We start from the raw sequence: 22,500 nt of genomic DNA, 5'->3' as shown, positions 1-22,500 counted from the left end.
GTATAAGAAAAATCTAATAAGAATAATCTAATCAAGCGAATCAGTCGTCCAGGTATCTACTAAAATTCATGAGACGGCGAGACTCGCGAATGACATCATCCCGCGTTAACAGTATGTGCTTCCGGCGGCGAGGCAATTTCTATTTCCGACGCGCTGAAGACGGAATTGAACAATTACCGCAAAACTCCAAGAGCAATAGTCTAGGATTTGTGAGTGTAAAAATCATTGGCTGTGAGTGGACCGAGGCTGGGCCGAGATCATTAGAAAACGGTCGCAAATTCAGATTGGTGAGCAGCTGCTCACTTGCTCGATTTAAAATAATAATATTCGAGGAGAGCGATTCTCAGACCAACAACTATTATTGGTTGATTCAACGGCCAACGAATTCTTGAGTTTTATTAGATTATCAATGAAAAATTAATCAATACGATTGAATTTAAGTTACTAAAATTTTCATTGCATTAACTTCTGTATACTATTTAAGTTCTTCTAAGGCAAATTATTTTATTATTTTTTGACTGATTTTTAAATACAAAATCGAATAATTCTATTGATATGTACAAAGGTATGTATATATATATATATATATATATATATATATATATTACATCAATACATTATTTTATAATATGTTAAATATGTTTTTCACATGTTAAATGATGATCGTCTCTTTATTTTAATTTTCAATATTCACTCTAAATTATTATTATATTCATATGTGAAAATAACCAATATTCAATAATTTATTGAGAAATTACAACCACACTTATATTGGCAAATATATAGAGTATCTCATGATTACATGAACAACATAATAGTTCTCCTCTTTTCTGTAATAATTGGAAAATTAACGTTTCTGTAATTATGATAAATTAATTGACAATTATGACTTACGCATGTCATGAGACCTCAAATTCTGAAACAGACAATTGAGATACAATTATATTATTGTAGTTATTTTATTCTAGTCAAAATAAACTTATAATAATTACGTATTTCATAACTAAAAACGTGTGTGTATTACATAGTTTAATCATTATTTTTTCGTTTTAATGTCGTAGACAAAAAATTTAACTGTAAAGTATTGACATTCGATATAATAACATGTAATAATAACAATAATAATAATAACAATAATAACAATAACAATAACAATAACAATAACAACAACAACAACAACAACAACAATAATAATAATAATAATAATAATAATAATAATAATAATAATAATAATAACAACAACAATAACAATAATGGATACAATAAGACAAAAAATTAATTGACTATTATTATAAACATTTTTTTAATTCATTAATAAAAATTATGGATTAAAGTATATGATTAATGTTATTAATTGATGTCATTTAATTCAGGTTAATAAATGAAGAAACTATCAGAGAAATTTTTATTCTTCCTATACGTAAAAAAAATTGTCATATACCAAATATTGATGAATTATAGATTTGTGAGATTTCGTCTCAAATGTTGAACGAAATATGAGAAAGTCGATCGAGGTTATCCAGTTCATACATAAGTCCAACAGAATCAATTAAACTGAATTAATTCAGAAGTGCAGTAACACAATTTTATTGATGATTCAACTACGACAAAATATACGATTCAGATACAGTTTAAGTTAGTTATCTAGAAATGGTTTTATGAATAACAATAAATTAAAAATTTTATTTTTCAAAACAATAAAACTATTATTTAAAGTTGAGTGCCAATGCATTTTTATTAAAAAGAGAAAAAAAAAAATTTATGTTCTTAATATTGCGTAATAAAATCGATTACATTTTACAATTTTAATCCTATATATTATAATTTAATAGTATTTCAATAAAATTAATTCAAATTTAATATTAGCCAATATATCGAATTAAAATAATCGAAAATTTTTAATTCATCAACGATATTGAAAGAATTTATTAACAATTTATATATTTTCTATCACCACAAATAGTAGTAGTCAATAACACTATAAGAGCATAACAAATATCGTGCCAAACATAATGAAGATTTATAAAAAATTAATTTTATATTTTCCAATTAAGTAAACCCATTGGTTTAAGAATTTGAGTATGCACACCTAAATTTTTCTAAAAAATTGTAATATAAATGAATAGAAAGATAGATATAATAGAACAATTACATTATATAATTTCATTAAGATAATAAATAAATAATTCACGTCAAATATGGGCAAACCATTTATTATGTAAGGTTTTATTCATCATGAAAATAAAAATCTAACGATCGGCCAAGCTTTAATTTTATACGTTACAATCGAGTTTAATATTATTTTTATAAATTTTTACATTCAATTAGATGTATGCGGCATTAGAGGTTGCGGCATATTTTTTAATACAAATTTATAAAGGAATCATTACAAACATTATTTGTTGGCGTAGAATACTCACGAGATAAAAAAAAAAACGTAAAGCACATAGACATGCTATTAAAAATAATTCATTAAATCGATAAATTTCTAATTAAATCCCAACTTTCATTTAGTAAAATAAGGAAAGAATCCTTTGTCCTTCAAGCGAGAACTGTCAATTTCTCATCCTTTTCATTAAATATCCTTTCATGTTAAAATTTTATTTTCAGTAAATTATTTTAATGTTTTCTTTTAATTAAAATTAATCGAATTTTTATGGCTTTTCGTTCAAATGGTCAAATATTTTGATCACTCGGCGTGTCGAATACATCACTGCTATGCTCATCTGTTTATTTAGAAAGATTATATGTGTTTTATATATTATAATCACTTATAACAATAATATTTGTGAGAAATTAATTTCGTCCTGTAATTATGAGATACCTACCCTTAAGTATTGTCTTCAGCTTCGATTCTCACTTAATGAAAATTATCTTTCTTTTTTTTCAGATTTGCCATTATCTTACGTTATAATAGAGAATAATTATTAAAACGTATATTACGCAAACGCGTATTACAATAAATATTATTATATACTAAAATCATGGACAATAAAATAATTATTGCTTATTGTTATATTATCGCTTGATTATATTAATGAAATAAAAAGAACAAGAATGCACCTTTAAAAATTATCTTTAAAAACCTCACATTTAGCTCAAAAAAAGCACAACAAGCAATACTTAAATAATTCAAATTCTTGAATAAAAATATTTTTAATCATTCATTAAAATTTACCTACACGCAATAAAAAATAATAGCATATAATAATAAAATAATCAAAATTTTATAAAAAGTTTGTATAAATGCTATGTACACGACAAGCAGAATAAAAAAGAAAATTTATATAACTTTTATATAAACGCAAACTACGATATGTAATTTCTCTATTCATAATTAAAAGTAGTTTTGAAATACCAAACCATAATCGTGTCAAAAAAAAATTTTTTAAAGCGTGATTTGTTTTAACAAGTTTTAACAACATCTATCGATTTGGGAGCAGCACACATGATTATTGACTAATTTTTTTTTTTTGTCAACACACCGCACGACTTTGGAACTTTATGCAATATTTATAAAATCTATGTAAGGCTTAAACTGAAAAACTTTTACAACAATTTAAAAATAAAATTGTAATACGTAGAACGAATGTAAATGAAATTTACATGAAGTTCAGAAGATTTGAAGATAAAAATTTATTTTCAAATATTCAGCGATTCTTCTATACTTTATAATAAATAAGTCAGGATATCAGAATATTTTATGTAAAACTTTAATTCCATTCTCTCACATAGTAAATAATCATTTAAAAAGCTTTTGCCTTATCTAGTTGTGTGCTAAGTGCATGGGTGAAAATTTAATTAATGCTACTAAAACCGTATTTTTAGATGTACTCAACTTGGAAGGAAATTTCAACAAAAGTAATTAATACCTGTGCTTATTATAAAACATAAATTAATTATAAGAAATACGTATCATTTGCAATTTTTTATTTAAAATTTGATATTTAAAACTTGTGCTGTATATGTGAAATAAAACAACATCATTTGTGTACAAATTCATTGGGTAATTTTTAATAATTATTAATATTTTAGAGTGTTTTCGTTTTTGCAAAAAAAAAAAAAAAAAAAAAAAAAAAAAATAAAAAATAAAATAACCCTCACGTCATAAAAAATTCATGAAATCATTTCGTACCTAACTTTCAATAAAATATAATCAATGTAATGTACTTTTACAGAAAAGTATTTTAGTAGCATATACAGAAAGATATGTTTATGCGAATAAGAAATAGTTGTTATATTATGTCAGATTTACAATTTAATGCAATAGATGGAAAGAGAATTAATCCGAGCTTAATAAAGTAGATGAAAATAAAATTCAATAATGCAATTATTAGGTAAATATATATATATATATATATATATAGTATAATGACATATTAAATTAACGAATTAGAATAAAACATATTTTAATGCTTCATTAGTTGAAAATTATAATAAACCTAATAAATATTCAATGGATACACAAGATAATATCCCAATTACGATATTATATACCATAAATATTACGCATTTACTTACTACGATATTCCGGTTAAAAGATTATATAATTATTATTGATAAATATTACGCAACTGCAATATCAACAAAACAAAACATATTTAATTTACACATTGACACGTACTGTTATGCAAAGATAAGCACGCGTAGTTTATAAATGATACACATTTTATTAAAAATATGTTATTAAAATATGTTTTAATATATTAAATTATCCTTAAAGATAAATGAATAATATTTTGCATTTAAGAATAATTATGTAATAAAATAAAAACTAAAAACTGAAATATTACAAATTTTAAGTTATACTGAGTTGTACGTAGCGACATAATAAATTGTTGACTAACGGCAACATATCGTATATAGTTAATTATTTTAATTATACAACATTATTATTTAATTAACATTGTAAATTATTGCTCACAGCGGTCGTGTACAATATAACTGTAATTAATTGTTTGGCTTTGAACCAACAATTAAACTTATCTAATAATATAAATGAAATTGAAACGTTAAATGCGAATAAGTAAGGATAAAATAGTTTTTGGAAATATTTTAAAATCACATAAGGGTCAAATAAAATATTTTCAGAAGTGATTGGAATAAATAATTATTTATTTAAAAAGCATTTTGTGCTCAATATTAGGCATTTATTCATGTAATAGATGTATAGAGGCTCGGCACGACATTCATTCAAACTTATAGTTTTGATATTATTATGCTTCGCAGACGCAATTAAAACTTTAACAAATTTAACAATCCAATATAACGATTTCATTCAACTAATAACAATAATTGCGTAAATAATTAGTCCCTGATGCGTAAAAAGGTTTATAAAACGATATTTCATAACTTAATAAAACCATTATTCCTTTCAACGATATTTATAGAAAAGTTTTTGAACATGATGTTGTAATCCAACCATCATTGTGTTTATAATATGTAAATAAATTGTTTTTATACCAATCCCATTTACTACGTTACATTTTTCTGGAAAAGTCAAAGAAAAGTAAAATTACTAGTTAATTCGTTTTATCGTACATATAAAATACGATACGAATACGACTATCACAAAAGTATGAAATAAATGCAATTATGAATAAATTTAAATATTAACTGTAAAAGTTAAAGCGATAGAATTTTCAAGTAAAAAAATTTTTGTGTTTTATAGAAAACAGATTTATAATTACAAATAGACAGGCAATTTAATTGAAATTCCTTCCGCTCATACTTTATAATGTCATTTACAAAGTAAGATTCCAAATAGAATTTCAAAAATAATATGTAATTCCATATGATTGGTATCCATGACATTATAATTATAATGTACGTTGTTCAAAAATAATAATTTATCGAAAATAATAAATAATCATATAAAACATAAGTATATCATTCGACTCATACGCACATTCTAATATGGAAATTAATATTAATAATATTTAATATTATGCATGGATTAAAAAATTAAATATTATCCATTGCAAATTGTAGATAAATATTAACAAATATAAAATATATTGTATTGCAGTAATTTAATTAATGAGTTGAATAAAAATTAATTTGAAGAAATACGTGGATTTAACTAACGAACATAGATTTAAATAAAATTTTAACCAAATTAAACTCCATATAAAATGTAATTATTTAAATTTTTATAATTTATATTAATGCTGAATTTGCTTTTCGTATAATTAAAATAAAATATCTAAATCCAGCAATATCAATTGTATTAAATAAAATGATAATTACTCAAATTATAATATTGAATTGAGATATTAAGAAACTCAAATAATTATATTGAAATTTTCATTTACCTGATTAATAAATTTTTACTTCTATAATTATTAAATATAGTATTAAAAGCAAACAAAAAATGTATTGTAATTGAATCATGTGCTTTAATATCTTGTGTTACAGATCCAAATGTTTGTTTGACCGAAGAATGTGTTAGAACAGGTAAGAAATATTTACCGCGTTCCACACACACACACGCACGCACACACGCACACACGCACACACGCACACACGCACGCACATATATATATTTATTTATTTATTTATTTATTTATAATTTTGAAAAATTTTAAATCAAAATTCTCAATTGTTATTTGTATTTGATATGTTTATATAAATGTATATATATGACTTTAAAATACATTTTATACAATTAGTTGCAAAATTAATTCTTTTAAACGTTAGGAATGCCCATTGTTTAATAAATTGTAGTAGCTGAATAACAAAACAACAACAACAACAACAACAACAAATATGAATTATAAAAGTTGCTATTCGTATTGTGAATTTTTATTAATTGCACTTTTAATATTTTAATTTCTCAATTATACATATATTACAATAATAATCAATAAATCCTTAAAATATTCATTCGATATTGTTCATCTGTTAATTACAAAAATGATAAATTATTTATTAATAATTTAGTTTAAAGGGCTTTTAATAATCTTTAGTTTAAATGAACATCAGCTCATAATCATCATCATATATTATATATTCAGAACGGAGCGAACGGAAATTCAAAATGACCAAACAAGAATTACCCAATTTGGTTTAAGCATTTTAAAAATATAATACATTAAGAAAATACAATTTTTATAAAAAATAGAAACTTACTACTTCTATACAGATTTCGTTATATTGTCGTCTTGCAAATTTATGTTTATTTAAACTGTGCCGTTTGAAAAATTACGGAATATTATATGAGTGTCTAAGATTGAAATGGTTATGAAAATATATTTAAATTTTTGACAAACGTATCCCTCCTGCAAGCCTTTCTCGCGTATAACTGTACTGGTTAATTGTACGAAAATGCAATTAAGAGTCGACAATGATGAACGATAAGAATAAAATGGCTTTCGAAAAATTGACGAGCGTGAAAATTAAAGTGATTGGAAAAGCCATTGACCTTTCCCTCCGTGTGTTTCCACGGGAAAGCGGCAAGTCTACTGTCAGCAATGGACAGGTCAGCAGCTCCGTGCACAGATTTCTTTCAATACGCCTGCGGCACTTGGAATCGTCTACACGTCATACCGGAGGACCGCAGCTCCGTATCGACTTTCGAGGTTCTCGCCGACCAGCTCCAAGTGATCCTCAAAGGACTGCTCGAGGAGCCGCCAGAGCACGGCGACAGCAATGCCACCCTCAAGGCCAAGCTCTTCTACAAGTCCTGCATGGACATCCGTGGGTACAATGAAATTTGCCGAATGCATTTTATCGAGAATGTAACGATGATTGTTCTTCCCTCCTGCCGCTTTGACAATCGAAATTTCTAAATTTCGCACAAAGTAGCTTAAAACTTACAGCCTCTAGCCAGTCTCGCAAGCTTTATTCTATCTTTATCTATCTTTATTTATTGACATTAACGCTCTATCCAACTACTGCAGATTTATTCCAATTATTAATAACTCATTCGTCCGTGAAATTTAATTAACCGTAATTTCCATTTATACGACCTATTATTATCTAAGTGCATCGAAGCGAACTGCCGAGCTAATTAGCGAGCTTTGATAGTCTCGATCAACAATTAATATAAAAGATTTAATGACAGGCAATAATTCGGGCGAGATTTGCTGAAAATATATTAACATAAATCACTTCCCAAACTATAAGAAATTTTATTAGCCTAATATTTTTAATTTCTATTTATATTATTAATATAATTCGGATAATTCGGATATTCACTCGTTTATTAAGGAAGAAAAACAAAATTGTTTCGAATTCTTTCTAAAGAGATAGTTATCTCTTTTTGTTTAGTGTTTCTGAATATCAGTGTTTCGACGACTCCCCCCCCCCCCCACCACACCACCACCACACCACCACCACCTCCACCATCTCCACACCTCACCACCACCCGCTCACACACAATTTATTTCATAAATTTGATTTGGACAATAAATTAATTATCATTTTACGTATACAGTGTCCATTATTTATGCCTTATTAATATCTTTTTAATCTTTAATATTATTAAAATGTTCAATCGTTATTTCAAAAACTACGTTTGCCATTATTTTTTATATGCTTTTTTTTTCATTATTATTGTTTATAAAATTATTGATTTCTTATTTTACTTCATTGAAACTAACTTTACTTTACTACATACAATATTTTATTAAAATTTTTGTAATAAATTTTTCATTCCTTAAATCTTTTACAAGCCATTCTATCGATATTTTGTCGCTCTATATATATATATATATATATATTTTTTTTTTCTTCTTCTTCTTCTTCTATTTCTTATCGCTCGCTCATATTGTAATACTTTGTATACGCTGTCCACAACAGATTTTTCCGAATTTATATCGTATTTATATCCTCTTTTATCGATAAAAATTTTATATTCTTATATCTATTTTAAATTTACCTTCCATTTTTATCCATTACATCTTTTTCTTATAGTTTTATCATCGGTTTTACGATCGGATTTTTGTATTTTTTTATTCTACATCAAAACATCTTCTCTCACTTTTCTAGGCTTTTAGCTTTAACTACTGAATATTTAAAATCTTTTCATTTCTCCTTTGAAATCTCTTTGAATCTTTATTTATATCCATTTATATCTTCGAAATCGTGTATATAATACAAGTATAATTTAACTTAATCTTATTTCCATCTTCATTATTATAATTGAAGATAACAGATTGTATAATCGGCTTTCCTTTCACCTAATAATATTGTACACCTAAAATACACAAGCAAACATGTGCCCGAATTTTTCTCATTGTTTATTGTTTCTACGATGTAACTTGCTATATGTATTATATTCTTTCTTCGATACACTTTTTTCATCTTTTATTTATCGCTTTATGTACACTCCACACCCCCCTCTGTTAACTAAATTAACTTTATTCTACTATTGCGTTCACTCGTAAATCAATATTTTACAATACACTTTTTATCACTTATTTTAATGTTTTTGTTATTTTTTATTTTCCAAAACTATGAATAACATCTTTCATACTTGTTATTCTCATATTTATAGATTTATGTTAAAAATTATTTTTATATTTTCCGTACGTAATTAAACTTTACATTTTTAACTTTATTACGTCAAGTTTTTTTTTTATTACACGTATCAACTTTTGAATTTAGATGTCTACAAATTTTATCCGCACATTTAATTTATCTCCTTATTATTATTATTATTCTAGTATACTTTTTATTTTTACTGGTAAAGTAGTTTTTAAAATTGTTATTTACATTCGTTAACAATCACCTTGTATCGTGCTTTTATTTGCTTTTTCCCTTTCTAATTTGAAATCTTTATTGTCTTTTCCTTATTCCTATATTCTATTTCGAATTTGATACTCATACAGTTTAACTAATTGGCATGCAATATAAATACTGAGAAGCTAATAAATATTATAAACTTAATTTGGATATGAATTTTTACTTTAATTTTTTTTTTTTTTTTTTTTTTTTTCTTACACATTTCATGAAATTTTCATGGAATACTATATATTATAGGATTGTGGACTTTGTACTTGAAAACTTTCTATGCATCCTTCGAGTTCTTATTCCGAGTCTTAATTCCGCTTTGCCGTTGCAATTTTTAGTATTTCTTGTCTATTCGTACTCTTTGGTGCACTTTACTACTCTACGTTTCATTTATTCATTTATAAACCAAATAATTTATCATAAATCGATCTCGTTTCTGCGAACAACTTTAATTCCTCGACTTATATTATTACTTCAATTAACCGTTAATCAACCGTAAATGATATCCTATAATTGCATATTATTATGTTTCTTTGATTTGCAATGTTTTTATTGATTTCTACTGCATCGTACTGATAAAGCGTGGTATTTATATTTATTACAAATTCGATCGTTATGGAAAGTTTTTATTTTGGCATGTTTGTACGCCGATGAGGATATTCGAGAGTGAAATTAATTAATATAAATAATACAAATCACAGAATTTTTGCACAACATTCAACCATTTGTTTCCAAATATATCACTATCAATCAATATAACATTTAAAAGCTTTAATACGTATGTCAATCGTGTATTGGAACCGAATCGCATACGATTTTCATGTATAATCAACAATTTTCGTTAAAATGCTATATTGGTATTAAAATAAAATTCTTTACATTACTGAAGTAACGATTCAAGAACAGACATTTTATTGTGAAAATACCTGGTCATTTTGTTGACTAATACTAAACACTTCTCCTATGACTATACGCATTATCATTATTATCGTACCTTAAAAAAAAAAAAAAAAAAAAAAACCTTAAAATTTTAACAACGGATGATAAATTATCATTATTATATTTCCGTACACAATGTCGATATTTTGTTTGTTCATTATTTTCTTATTCGTCAAATTTGAAAGAAATATGAGGATTTAATTGCGACTTGACAAGTGCCTTATTTCCTTTAATCTAATCATACTTAAGATATTGCGATGAAATTATAATGAAAAGTATTCGCGTGTTTCCCTTATTGTGCACATCAAACGTTAAAATGCGTTTTAAGGAAATTTAACTAGCAATTACTGAAAATACGGTGTAAAACTGCCATTATCCGCTGCTTTCTTATGTAGATAACCAATGATTTAGCGTGGACGGAGTATCGGTAATAAAAAGTAGTAAGAGTACGATATTCCGTTGATGTGTGTTCGAAGGTAAGATGCATTTATCCTTAGGTAGCCAAGGCCGTATAAGACGTCGAGATTGGCCAGATTAAATAGTACTAAATTATTGGCGAAATGTATGAGCACGAAGTCTAGGAAAGCCACGTGCGTAGGGAAAATGAGCGCGGCCGGCAGGATATTCGGGGCGATAAGACGTGTGCCGCTCACGAAATGAGATGACAGTATGAGGAGGAGGAGGAGGAGGAGGAGGAGGAGGAGGAGTAGTAGTGAAGGGTCGAGGCGAGGGGAGAGCTAAGGCGGCCGGATTAATCTGAGCGTCGGTACGACGACGTCGGCTCTGTCCTGCAGCGAGGATCCGCGAGATCGGAGACGCGCCGCTGAGGGAGAGGCTCCGCTCGCTTGGAGGATGGCCAGCGGTCGAGGGTGAACTCTGGCGAGAGCCGGGATATCCAGTCGAGGAGCTCTTGGGAACGCTGCGAGGCGAGTACAACGAGGGCGTTCTGCTCGAGCAGTGGGTCGGCCCCGACGACAAGAACTCCTCCACGAACATCCTCCAGGTGCGCCGGCAAAGTAAGACCTTAGCCGTCGACTAGGGCTTTTCTTAACGTCAATCTACCAATTCGCCTCAACCAAACCCTCCCCGATCATCATTTCATTTTCATCCCGAAACGACGGATTTCTGCTGACTTCCTCGGCCTTCCCCTCGCGTCCCTCCTCCTCCCCCGCCCCCCCCCCCCCACACACACACCCAATGTACACAACGTCGATTCAACATTATTCGTATTGTTTTTAATGAAGCATTTTTAATGCATCCAAACTGGTTAGAGTTTGAGCACATTTATTAAACGCTTGAAAAACTTTGTCACTTCAGTATTAAACGAAATGTTCGCTGTTCTGTGAATTGTAACGCATCTTATTTAAATATTTCATATGAGTTTTAATAATAAGGTAGGGGGTTAAAGCGTAAGAATCGTGCTGCATTAATAATCTTGGCATTGTCCTTTATAATATTATTCGCAGTATAGCGAATGATTTTAATAATCTGCTCGATTAATTTATTTACAAATATTTGTAGTCGCCTATTAAATGGACTATTTTAAGCAAATATTTCAAAGTATAAGTTATAGGCAACTAACTAGACGTTAAAAAAACCTACCGCTTTCCTTGACATTTTCCAAACTAAAGTATTGTAAATATATCTATGGTTAAAAACAAGTGATAACGTAAAAATTAATTAAACAAATACGTAATATTTATTAATAAATTCTTATCATGTGTGCAATATTAAGCAATAGTTATTATTTACTTGGTTAAAAAATTATTAGTTATATGGTAATAGGCGATTAATGCATTTAGAAATTCGAAGGGCATTTCTTCAATATCTACTTTAACGTATAATCTTGTTATAAACGTGAATACGTGATTATTTTTTTTTTTTTTTTTTTTTTTTTGATGTTCGTTGGTTAAAATTTTACGTAGAACTTTATAAATTACAGAATTTAATAGAATTACCCGTACGAGGAATAACAATGATTTTCAATAACTTTATTCCCATTATTAAATTACAATTTTTCACGTGAAATCAATATAAAGTAATATTCGTAATGTGAAAACAGTATTTTCGCCTCAAAAGAAAATTTATTGGGGAAGAATACAAATGAATATTGCAAGACAATTAAAAACTAATGCTCATCGTCAATGATTTTGAAATATGTAGATATGTAGAATATGAAACGGGGAGTGATAAAGGTGTAATTATGAATTTTTAATATAAATAATGATATCCGATAGACAATAATTGTTATAGCTTATCTTTTATCTCACACTCTAGCTTGACCAAATGCAACTAGCTTTGCCAAGCCGTGACTATTATCTCAAGAAGAGCAGTGACATCCAGCTATTCGCTTATCATCGTTACATGACCAACGTTGCCGTACTTCTGGGCGCTGATCCAAAGAACGCATCGGAAGAATTTGAAAAAGTGATCGCATTAGAAAAGGAACTGGCTAATGTATGATGTGATAAATATTTGCTTAATTATTCATGTAAATTTTTGGATTCAGTTATTTGGGTTCAGTCAATAAAAACACATTATAACGTGCATTGCTTTGATCTTCTGCGGCAATACTTAAATCTTCTTCTTCTTCTTCTTCTTCTTCTTCTTCTTCTTCTTCTTCTTCTACTTAATTCTTCTTCTGAGATTGCATGTAAGAAGTAAGGGTGCATTAATTGTATGAAAAAACTGAGAGAAAAAAAAGTATTAAAGAAAGAAAAAAAAAAAAGAAGAAAAAAAAAAAACAAACAAACAATACAAAAAACAAATAATAAGGAAATAAGTGAGCTTTTAATTAATTTTTCAACTACTTGGGCTTAAAAGTAGAAAGGAAAAGTTTTAATTACAGTAACGTAGAGTTGCCAAGAGAATGGGTTAAAATGATATAATTGGGAAAGCAAGTAAGAATCGAATGCTGAAAGTAAAGACGATATATTGGATTGTTGCTAATAATGATGTTGATAATGATTTAGCAAGCGGATTAATTAATTAATTAATTAATTAATTAATCACTTTATCAAGGATTATAAATAAATTAAAGGAGTATGGCGATGGTTTCAGGCATCGCTTCCGGAGGCAGATCGACACGACACATCGGCCATCTACAAAAAATTGACGTTGCGCGAGCTACAACGAGAAGTGCCGCAGTTACGATGGCGAACCTACCTCGAGAAATTTCTCGTATCTCCAATTACGGACGAGGAGCCGGTGGTCGCCTATGCGATGCCATACTTCGTGCAAATGGGTCACATTATCCAGAAAACGCCCCGAAGGTAATGGTTAAGCACGGCCTTCGAGAGTCGAGTGGCAATCTTTTTTTCTCACTCCATCGACTCCCCGATACGTATGCGAGGAATTTCCTATTTTTTTTTTCTTCTTCATAATGTAACCTACATTTTATGTATATTGAAAAATTCATTTCAATTTTCTATCGATAAGAATTTTTCCCCTCTTTTTTGTCCCTCTCCAACGTCAATTTGATTTACTATACATTTTAATTGACGTGCAAATTGTCGTTTAACCGAGTCGCATGAGATAATTTAATGAGAAATTTAACGAAATGAGAAATCTATTAGGCATCCCATTATTTTTAGATAAATAATTAATAACTGCAATAACGATAAATCTTACGTTACATCATATATTAATAATTTAAATTAATATAATCGAAGCCTTTTGAAAGATTCGCATATCCAGATCCATGGCTTAGCTATTCAAGTTTTAGATATATTTCATTGATTTATATGGATTATTTAGCTGGATTAATTATTATTTGCGTTTGACACTATCATGGCTAATGATCGATTGGTAATGCATAAGTGCTATCAATTAAAAATAACTATTTGTAATTCAAACCTGTAATTGAAACAAATGGATGGTTAAAGAATATGTAATAAATTTTAAATAAAAGCTAAGAGAAGCTAAGAAAAACATTTAAAAAATTAGGAATTATACATATGCGTGCGTGCGTAACTACCAAGCAGTAGCGTAGCGGTCTTTGATAATGATTAGATATTCAATGAATAATAGAATAATTGTTTATCGATATGATGTAGCCAATAACCACAACCATAATCAAGAAAAGTTCAGAGAAGAGACAAAATTAAAGAGAAAAAAGAAAATATAAGCAAAGAATGATTAATATTAAGAAAGGAATGAAGCGAGATACTCCGAGAAAGAGCAATATCTCTGAAAATATATTTGCTTTCGTAAGAGTCGAAATTAAATTGAATGATTTAAGAGTGGATTAAGGCGTCGTATAGAGAAACATTTGGATATGAATTGTTGCAGATTTTAAATAGTGATAAGATAGGCATTAGATAAAGAGATAGAATTTTTTAATAAGATTTTTCTTTCTTGATTAATTTTCTTGAAGATATTGCATTAAGGGTACGAAATTTCTATCTCCGACACTCCAATTAACTCGTTTATAAGCTTATCAATAACACGAGAATAATAATCGTAGGAATCTTAAGAATTGCTCATGAAGGTTACTCAAGTAAAGTTATTTTCTCTTTTCAAATAAAAGATTTTCTATTATATGTATTTTCAAGTTTCTCTATTAATTTTACAATTACAATGTTTGGTGAAAAATCAATCTTGTCTCGTGATCCGATGAAATCTAACAAACAATGATCTTAAATTTATGTAATTTTCATCCCCTTTACTGTAGTTATTAATAGTTATTAATGAAATTATTTTTAAATTGCCTATGTACTTTGCAAACTCAAAGTTTATCAATTTTTACAAATATTTGTTACAATTAATAACAGCACAAAATTAAATGAAAAATTTGATAAAAATTGAAATTCACGCGGGCAATTCTATAGATATTTAGCATATCGAGCTTTTCTATTAAAGAGATATTTCTATTAAAATGCTGGCTATAATATTTTCAAAATGAAAATTGTATGCAAAGTCTAAAGTCTAATGCTGTATTATTTTATACTTGAAGTAAATATCGTGACGCGCACTTTCTTTATACGTGGAATAAGTAGCATATTTACACATTGGTAAATATTAAAAATAAAACGATAAACAACAATTGTAAATTAGATAAAAAAAAATAAATAAATAAAAAAAAATAAAAAAAAAAAAAAAAATTACAATAAATCGTTAGAAAATCTACATACTACATAAACATTGTTTTATCGATCCAACTTTACGACATTTACAATGCCGATGTTGCACTATTGATTAGAACTATTGCCGCGTACTACTGCACCAATGAATGAATTATACGAGCCAAGAAATTGAAACGCACGATGGAAATGAATAGATAAATAGAATATTTGATAATGCCCGTCGGGCGCGTCTATCGCATCTACGATAGAGTGACATTGATGAAAAATGGCCAGAGGCAGTTAGACAAAAGTTGCAAAATTTGGCGGCTCGATTATGTATTTAAATGAAGGGCTTGAGTGAGTGAGCAGAGAACGACTGGACTCGTATTCTTAATGCAGGACGCTCCACAATTACATACTCTGGCGGCTGGTGATGTCGATAATGCCACACATGATCGACGACTACCAGCAGAAGCGCATAGAATTTCGTAAGATCCTCCTGGGGATCTTGAGCGAGCGCGTGCGCTGGTCCCGGTGCGTCGAGTGGACGAACAAGAAGCTCGGGATGGCCGTCGGTGCTCTCTTCATACAGGAGAATTTCAATCACGAGAGTAAGGTAGGTGTTGTCGCGTTGTCGTACGACGAATTCATTAACATTTTCCGCGCCAAATCCTTACATCGTCGTACATTGGATTCAGCTCCGGTTGCACGACTGTGTAGGGCTTATGTCGCTATTGGGAATGGATCATTGCTCCGCCGATAAATTTGCTGCCCTACTCGCTCAATTAGCTAATATAGCCAAAGAGGATAAATGAATAAGGAGATGTTCGGCATAATATATTGCTTTATGAGCTTTGTAAAGAACGCGTCGTAATGGACGTGGGTAATTGTATCGTATGGTCCCTCTAGAAAAAGGTCGAGAGTAATTGTATTTGCATTGTCATGAGTCGTGAAAAAATCCACCATCACAATTTATGGGGCAAAAATCATTTTATAATGTCAATGAGCGAATAGTCTGGCGGTATAATTTTTGATGAATTTTAAGATAGAAAATTTTTTATTATAAGACATAAGCTCCTTCCTATCGCACTATAATTTCGTAAATGCTAAACGAATTTTAAAAATGATCGATCGATTTCAATATCGAAATTTGTAATCACCATGATCGTGATAATGGAAAAATAATTGTTAAACGAAGCTCAAAGAATCGCTCCTCTTTCATTATTATTTCTGTGATGTTGAAATATTTTTAACAAAGAAAATAAAAATAAATATTAAACATTAAATTAAGAGGTGCGATTTTGAAATTCTAAGAAAGTTCGAACGGATCGAAGTATCGCAATTAATATCGTAGCTTCAAACTTTCTCCAGCCAAGCCACGCGAAGAATTACCGACGACGGCAATTACTGTTCCTCGTGCTGTGTAGTGCTTATCGGCTAATTACTCGATCGAATAAATTTCTGCCACAACTCTCATAAAATAATTTCTTCCCTTTATCTTTTAGAAATGACTTTAAATACAAGATTAATTATTTTCTCTAGGAGACGGCGCTGGAGATGATTCACACGCTGCGCGAAGCCTTTAACGAGCTACTCGCGGAAAATCACTGGATGGACGATGAGACGAGGGCCGTAGCGAAGAGCAAGGCCGACTCGATGAACGAGCGCATCGGTTATCCCGAGTTCCTCAAAGAGTTATTTTCTTTTAATCTATACTGTATTTAACATTATTTTCAATTGTCGCTGCTTATATTGTTTATTCAAAAATTTATCTACCTTGATTTTTTTTTTATTTTATTTTGGTGGATCATCGGCTTTAAAGTCCACCATTTTTTTTTTTCTTTTTTTTTTTTTTTGTATCGATGCCGTTATTCGATTGGAGGAGATACCTTGCATCTTCTAAGGTCATCCATGCTCAACTTGACTGTTACATTAAATGTTGAATCAGTCGATATTCAAGATAGATTGGTAGTACCAAGTAGCGACTTGAAATGTGCCGTCGCGTGGAAAAGTTTGAATATAAAAATTTTATACAAATAGCCAAATATGCCAAATTATTCATACACTTTTGAACAATCTGCCATAGCTCAATATTACTGAAGATCGATTCCTGCAGAATGTATTTGCTGTCTTAAAGTACGACGCTTATCATAATTTACAAAAACTTCGGCAACCAGTGGACAAGGACAAATGGTCAACGGAACCTGCAGTTGTCAACGCTTTCTATAATCCCAACAAAAATGACATTGGTACGATGTAAGACATAAATTTTAATCGATGATTAATCGAACAATATTAGAGCGAATTTTAAGGATATTGTTGGCTAATTTTCATACTTATCAACATTGATTTTGCAATTTCGACGTACTCTTTATGATTCAAAACTTACTTCTAAATTTGAACAATAGCCTTGAACGTGGTTACTACTGCATGTCGAGTTTGTTCAACGTTCTTACACATTTGAAACAGTCATTCGAATAACACACACACACACATGTCTGATAACGTTTATTAAACGCTACACAATTCTATCATTTCTGAAGTTAAAAATTCTTTTGTAAATAAATGTTTTTCCAAAGTAATATGCGACCATAAAGTCCTACATATAAATATCTTATAAAGATTTATTGATTTCATAAAGCTGAATTCTCATAACGGTAGATTTACGTACATATACATAAGTTTATGGCAATTTAATTTCTGTCCATCACTACTACTAATACTATTATTATTAACAGTATCATAAAATAAATGATCGATATACAATTTTGCAAAAACGACAGACTTTTCTACTGCATTATGAAATAAAGGAGAGATAATGAAAATTCTGTGCTCTAATTCAATTATTAACGTCTGATTCTTATTTTATTATTAAATTACGATTCAATATAAATTCCTCATTTTATTAATTTCTTTAGAAGCCATTCGTACACGTATTTCTGAAATACTTATTATATTCTTATGGGCAGTAATTTTTAAATTAAAATAGTATTAAATCCACACACACGCACACGCACATATACATATATTAAAAAATCGATTATTTAATAGGTAAATAAAACAATGAACAAATTTTTATTTAAAACGTTATTTTTAAATAAGAAAACGGGTGATTAAATACGATTTTTTTAAATAAATATTGTTTCATAATTGATAAATAGTCATAACTCCGACAAATCAAGTAATACAAATATATGAATTTTGCTTTTTTACGGAATTATTTATTCTTTTCTTTTTCTTTTTAATATATGTATATATATATATATATATATATATATATATATATATATATATATATGAATATAAAAATGTTAAAACTTTTATAACAAAATACGATTGAATGTAGAAAATTGATTAAATTGCAAATTTTACTAGAACAAAGTATATACTTCAATTTAAATTATAATTTTCAGACATTTTATATTTATCGAAGTTCATAACTTTTTTGTTATAAATTCAATTTGTTTATTATAAATTTATTAATTAATGCATATAAATAAAATAAAGAATGAGAAATGTTTAAAAATAATGATTATCCATCAATTTCTATTAATGCATACTTCTGAATTCTTCGATAGTCGATAAAAACTGCCAACTACGGCTAATAAAATAGATAAATGCATGAAAGCAAAAATGTATTGGTCCGTAGTTTAGAAAAAAAAAACTTTATATGTCGAAACGAATGAATTGTAATACATAAATTTTTATCGAATTCAACGATCTCTATACATCTAGTTATAGTCCATAAATATGAGTGATAATCATGCAATTTTCTCTCTCTCTCTCTCTCTCTGTTTTATTCTTTTGTATGTATTATTGATAGATGTGTAGAGTCTTAGCGTGTATGTAGACGGCAAGGGAATTTACATTCGCGCTTATCTTATATGGAGAATTTTACATTAATCGAGCCAAAAGCAAAATATACTCTTATTAATTACTGACGTAGTAAAACCTAAATAAAATGAGTTTTATTTAAACGTTAAAAATTACATCTGAGCTTGATTATAGATAATAATTATAAAAGTATAATAATTATATAAAAAAATGTAAAATTTTGTATAAAAAAGCAATTATAAATTTAAATTGGAAATTCGAATCAAGTACATAATCGTTGAATATAAGAAGGGAACAAAATTTTTGAAAAAAGTTTGGACAGTGATATTCTATAAAATAGCTTATGTGAACTGCGCATTTCTAAAAATTCGAATGGAACTCTGCAGAATTATAAATGTATATTAACTTTATAAATTTACATTAAGCTTACATATAATGATTATTCCATTCTTTATCTACTATATACAAACAATTAATTATAATAATAAGATTGTAATAGCCATTATTCTTCTATATGGGAATTTAATTTTACCTAATAATGTCAGTAAGGTGTTAATGATAATGAAAATGATGTGGAATTATGAGAGACTCTTTGGATTAGATGAGTACGGTCCGAGAGGAAAGTGGAGTAGAGAAGACCGGGATAATAGATGCCATAAGGTTATGGGGATGATGTTAGTAGCTAATTGATTCCTCGACCGAGGCACTATGCACTATCCTCGAAAAAATAATGAATAATATATAACGAACTACTGTTGACAGTATTCCCCGCCGGAATACTGCAGCCGCTATTCTACTCCCAACATTTTCCAAAGTCGTTGAATTACGGGGGCATTGGCGTGGTAATCGGGCACGAGATTACCCACGGCTTCGACGACAAGGGCCGACAGTTCGACAAGGACGGCAACATGATGCAATGGTGGAACAATGCAACTGTGCGGGCGTTCCGCGAGCGGGCACAATGTATTGTCGACCAGTACTCCAGGTACAAGGTCCAGGAGGTCGACTTGTACGTCAACGGTAGGATGACCCAGGGCGAGAATATTGCTGATAACGGCGGCCTCAAGCAGTCCTTTCGGGTTTGTCTTTACCTACCTTCTTACCACCTCTCCTCAAACTACCATTTTTTCTCGCTCGCTCTCTCAAAATCCAAAAAGAGCATTACGCTAACGTTAAAGTTATACCGAAGGCCAGAATATGTTTTTTTTTTTTTAGACTATGTTACATAAATCATAAAATTTATTTATTCACTGAATCATGAAAAATTATGAAATTTTGCTGTCTCGTAGAATGTATTCATCTTGGTGTTATTATGTCGACTTTTGTCAACTGAATTAAAACAAAACAAAACCAAAACAAAACAAAAAAAAAAACAAAAACAAAAAAAAAACTTATAATGCTCGACCACCTTTTTAAATAAAAAAATCAAAGCTTCTCGTTATGTTTATCGATATTATTTTCTATTTCAATCTACATATATTTTACCTATGACGATATGTCATAGATATGACCTACGACAACATTAAAATAGAAAGCAAAGAATCTTGTACTCAAATCGAATGGAAAAGGTTCGTTTTACCAAGTCCATAATTTCCAGACTAAGATAACATTATTGGCACATTATTTATTAAGTTATTATTAAACGGCAAAGCATTTAATGACAATTTCATAATAATAAGAAAAATAATATTTGATAAGCATTCGTTACCTCGAAAGTTCGTTTAAAAATAATATGAATACTTCCCTATACGACAATGCGGACAAATTTCTGTCAAATCCTCATCTCACACTCTCGACAATCGCACAAGCCAATCCCCTACCCCGGGAAGCGCCTCTACATATACATTCATCACAGACAGCCCTCTCGCACTTGATTATAGGCCTACAAGAAGTGGGTGGCGAGCCACGGGGAGGAGCCGCTTTTACCGGGCGTGAATCTCACGCACGACCAGCTCTTCTTCTTGAACTACGCGCAGATCTGGTGCGGCTCGATGCGCCCGGAGGACGCGTTAACGAAGATACGCAGTAGCGTGCACTCACCGGGCCCCGTCCGAGTACTCGGACCTCTCTCCAACAGCGAGGACTTCTCCAGGGCCTTCAACTGCCCCAAGGGCTCGCCCATGAATCCGACTCACAAGTGCAACGTCTGGTCAGAGCCCATTCTTTCCCTTTTCGCATTCTGATCTACACTCTACACGCTTAATTATGCCCCTTTTATTATTAAAGTTATTGACAAATTCACGTACGAGCGTTTACCGATGGTCGACAATTCGTAATATCTCCGGTGCCTTCGTCAGACACCCCCCAAAACGTGATAAACTCGTGTATCGGTTGCATAACGCGCAATGATCGTCGGCCAATCGATCGAATACATCGCGCATGCGGTGTTGTATGTGCTATCAAGGGGCATTATTTTGGAAAATCCGCGATATGGCAAATCGATGCCGTGCGATAACATTTTTATTCCGCTCCGCGCGTCAATCCTAATCGGTATTATTTAAATCTCCGTATCTTTATTCGTCCTAATTCATGCTCGTTTCGTGCTTCGAAAACAAATGAATCGCGGGGGATGAAAGGATCGATTATCTTTCTGAGCGATGTAGTTTAAAGCCGATATAACGCGTTTCCATAAGGCGCTTGATATTATCAAATTATCGATATTCGTTGGAGTTGCCTTTATAATTAAAAATTATCCGTTATAAATTAATGAAAAATTGCTTATCCAATCGGAGTCGAACGATGCGAATAGAAAGAACATTTGTCGAGATAATCGACGAACTATATGTTGCAGGTAGTTGAGATCCGATCGAGCAATTGCAAATATTTCCAAAACTGGTCCAAGATGCTCTACTTGAGCCACGATGAAAGCCAGAGCGAAAGCTGAAAGAAAAGTGCCAGATCCGAGAATGGAATGGGGGGGGGGGGGGGC

At 29.9% G+C, this 22,500-nt stretch overlaps 1 protein-coding gene across 1 annotated transcript in view; it reads left to right on the top strand.

The window, feature by feature from the left end:
• The window catches only part of LOC105359667 (membrane metallo-endopeptidase-like 1), a 26,347-nt gene extending 3,864 nt beyond the window's left edge, over positions 1-22,483 (top strand). The window contains 11 exon segments of the mRNA XM_011496314.1: positions 6,418-6,456; positions 7,453-7,698; positions 11,469-11,677; positions 12,952-13,131; positions 13,735-13,946; positions 16,137-16,353; positions 17,280-17,431; positions 17,778-17,986; positions 20,334-20,650; positions 21,452-21,720; positions 22,363-22,483. Of these exon segments, the coding sequence (XP_011494616.1) occupies positions 6,418-6,456; positions 7,453-7,698; positions 11,469-11,677; positions 12,952-13,131; positions 13,735-13,946; positions 16,137-16,353; positions 17,280-17,431; positions 17,778-17,986; positions 20,334-20,650; positions 21,452-21,720; positions 22,363-22,366 (2,054 nt within the window). The 3' untranslated portion in view covers positions 22,367-22,483.
• Positions 22,484-22,500: the final 17 nt, after the last annotated feature.

The sequence above is a fragment of the Ceratosolen solmsi genome, unplaced genomic scaffold (assembly GCF_000503995.2).
Source record: "Ceratosolen solmsi marchali unplaced genomic scaffold, CerSol_1.0 scaffold29, whole genome shotgun sequence".
In the NCBI taxonomy this organism is placed as follows: domain Eukaryota; kingdom Metazoa; phylum Arthropoda; class Insecta; order Hymenoptera; family Agaonidae; genus Ceratosolen; species Ceratosolen solmsi.
Note: the sequence above shows the minus strand (reverse complement) of the source record. Positions and strands in the feature narration are given on the sequence as shown.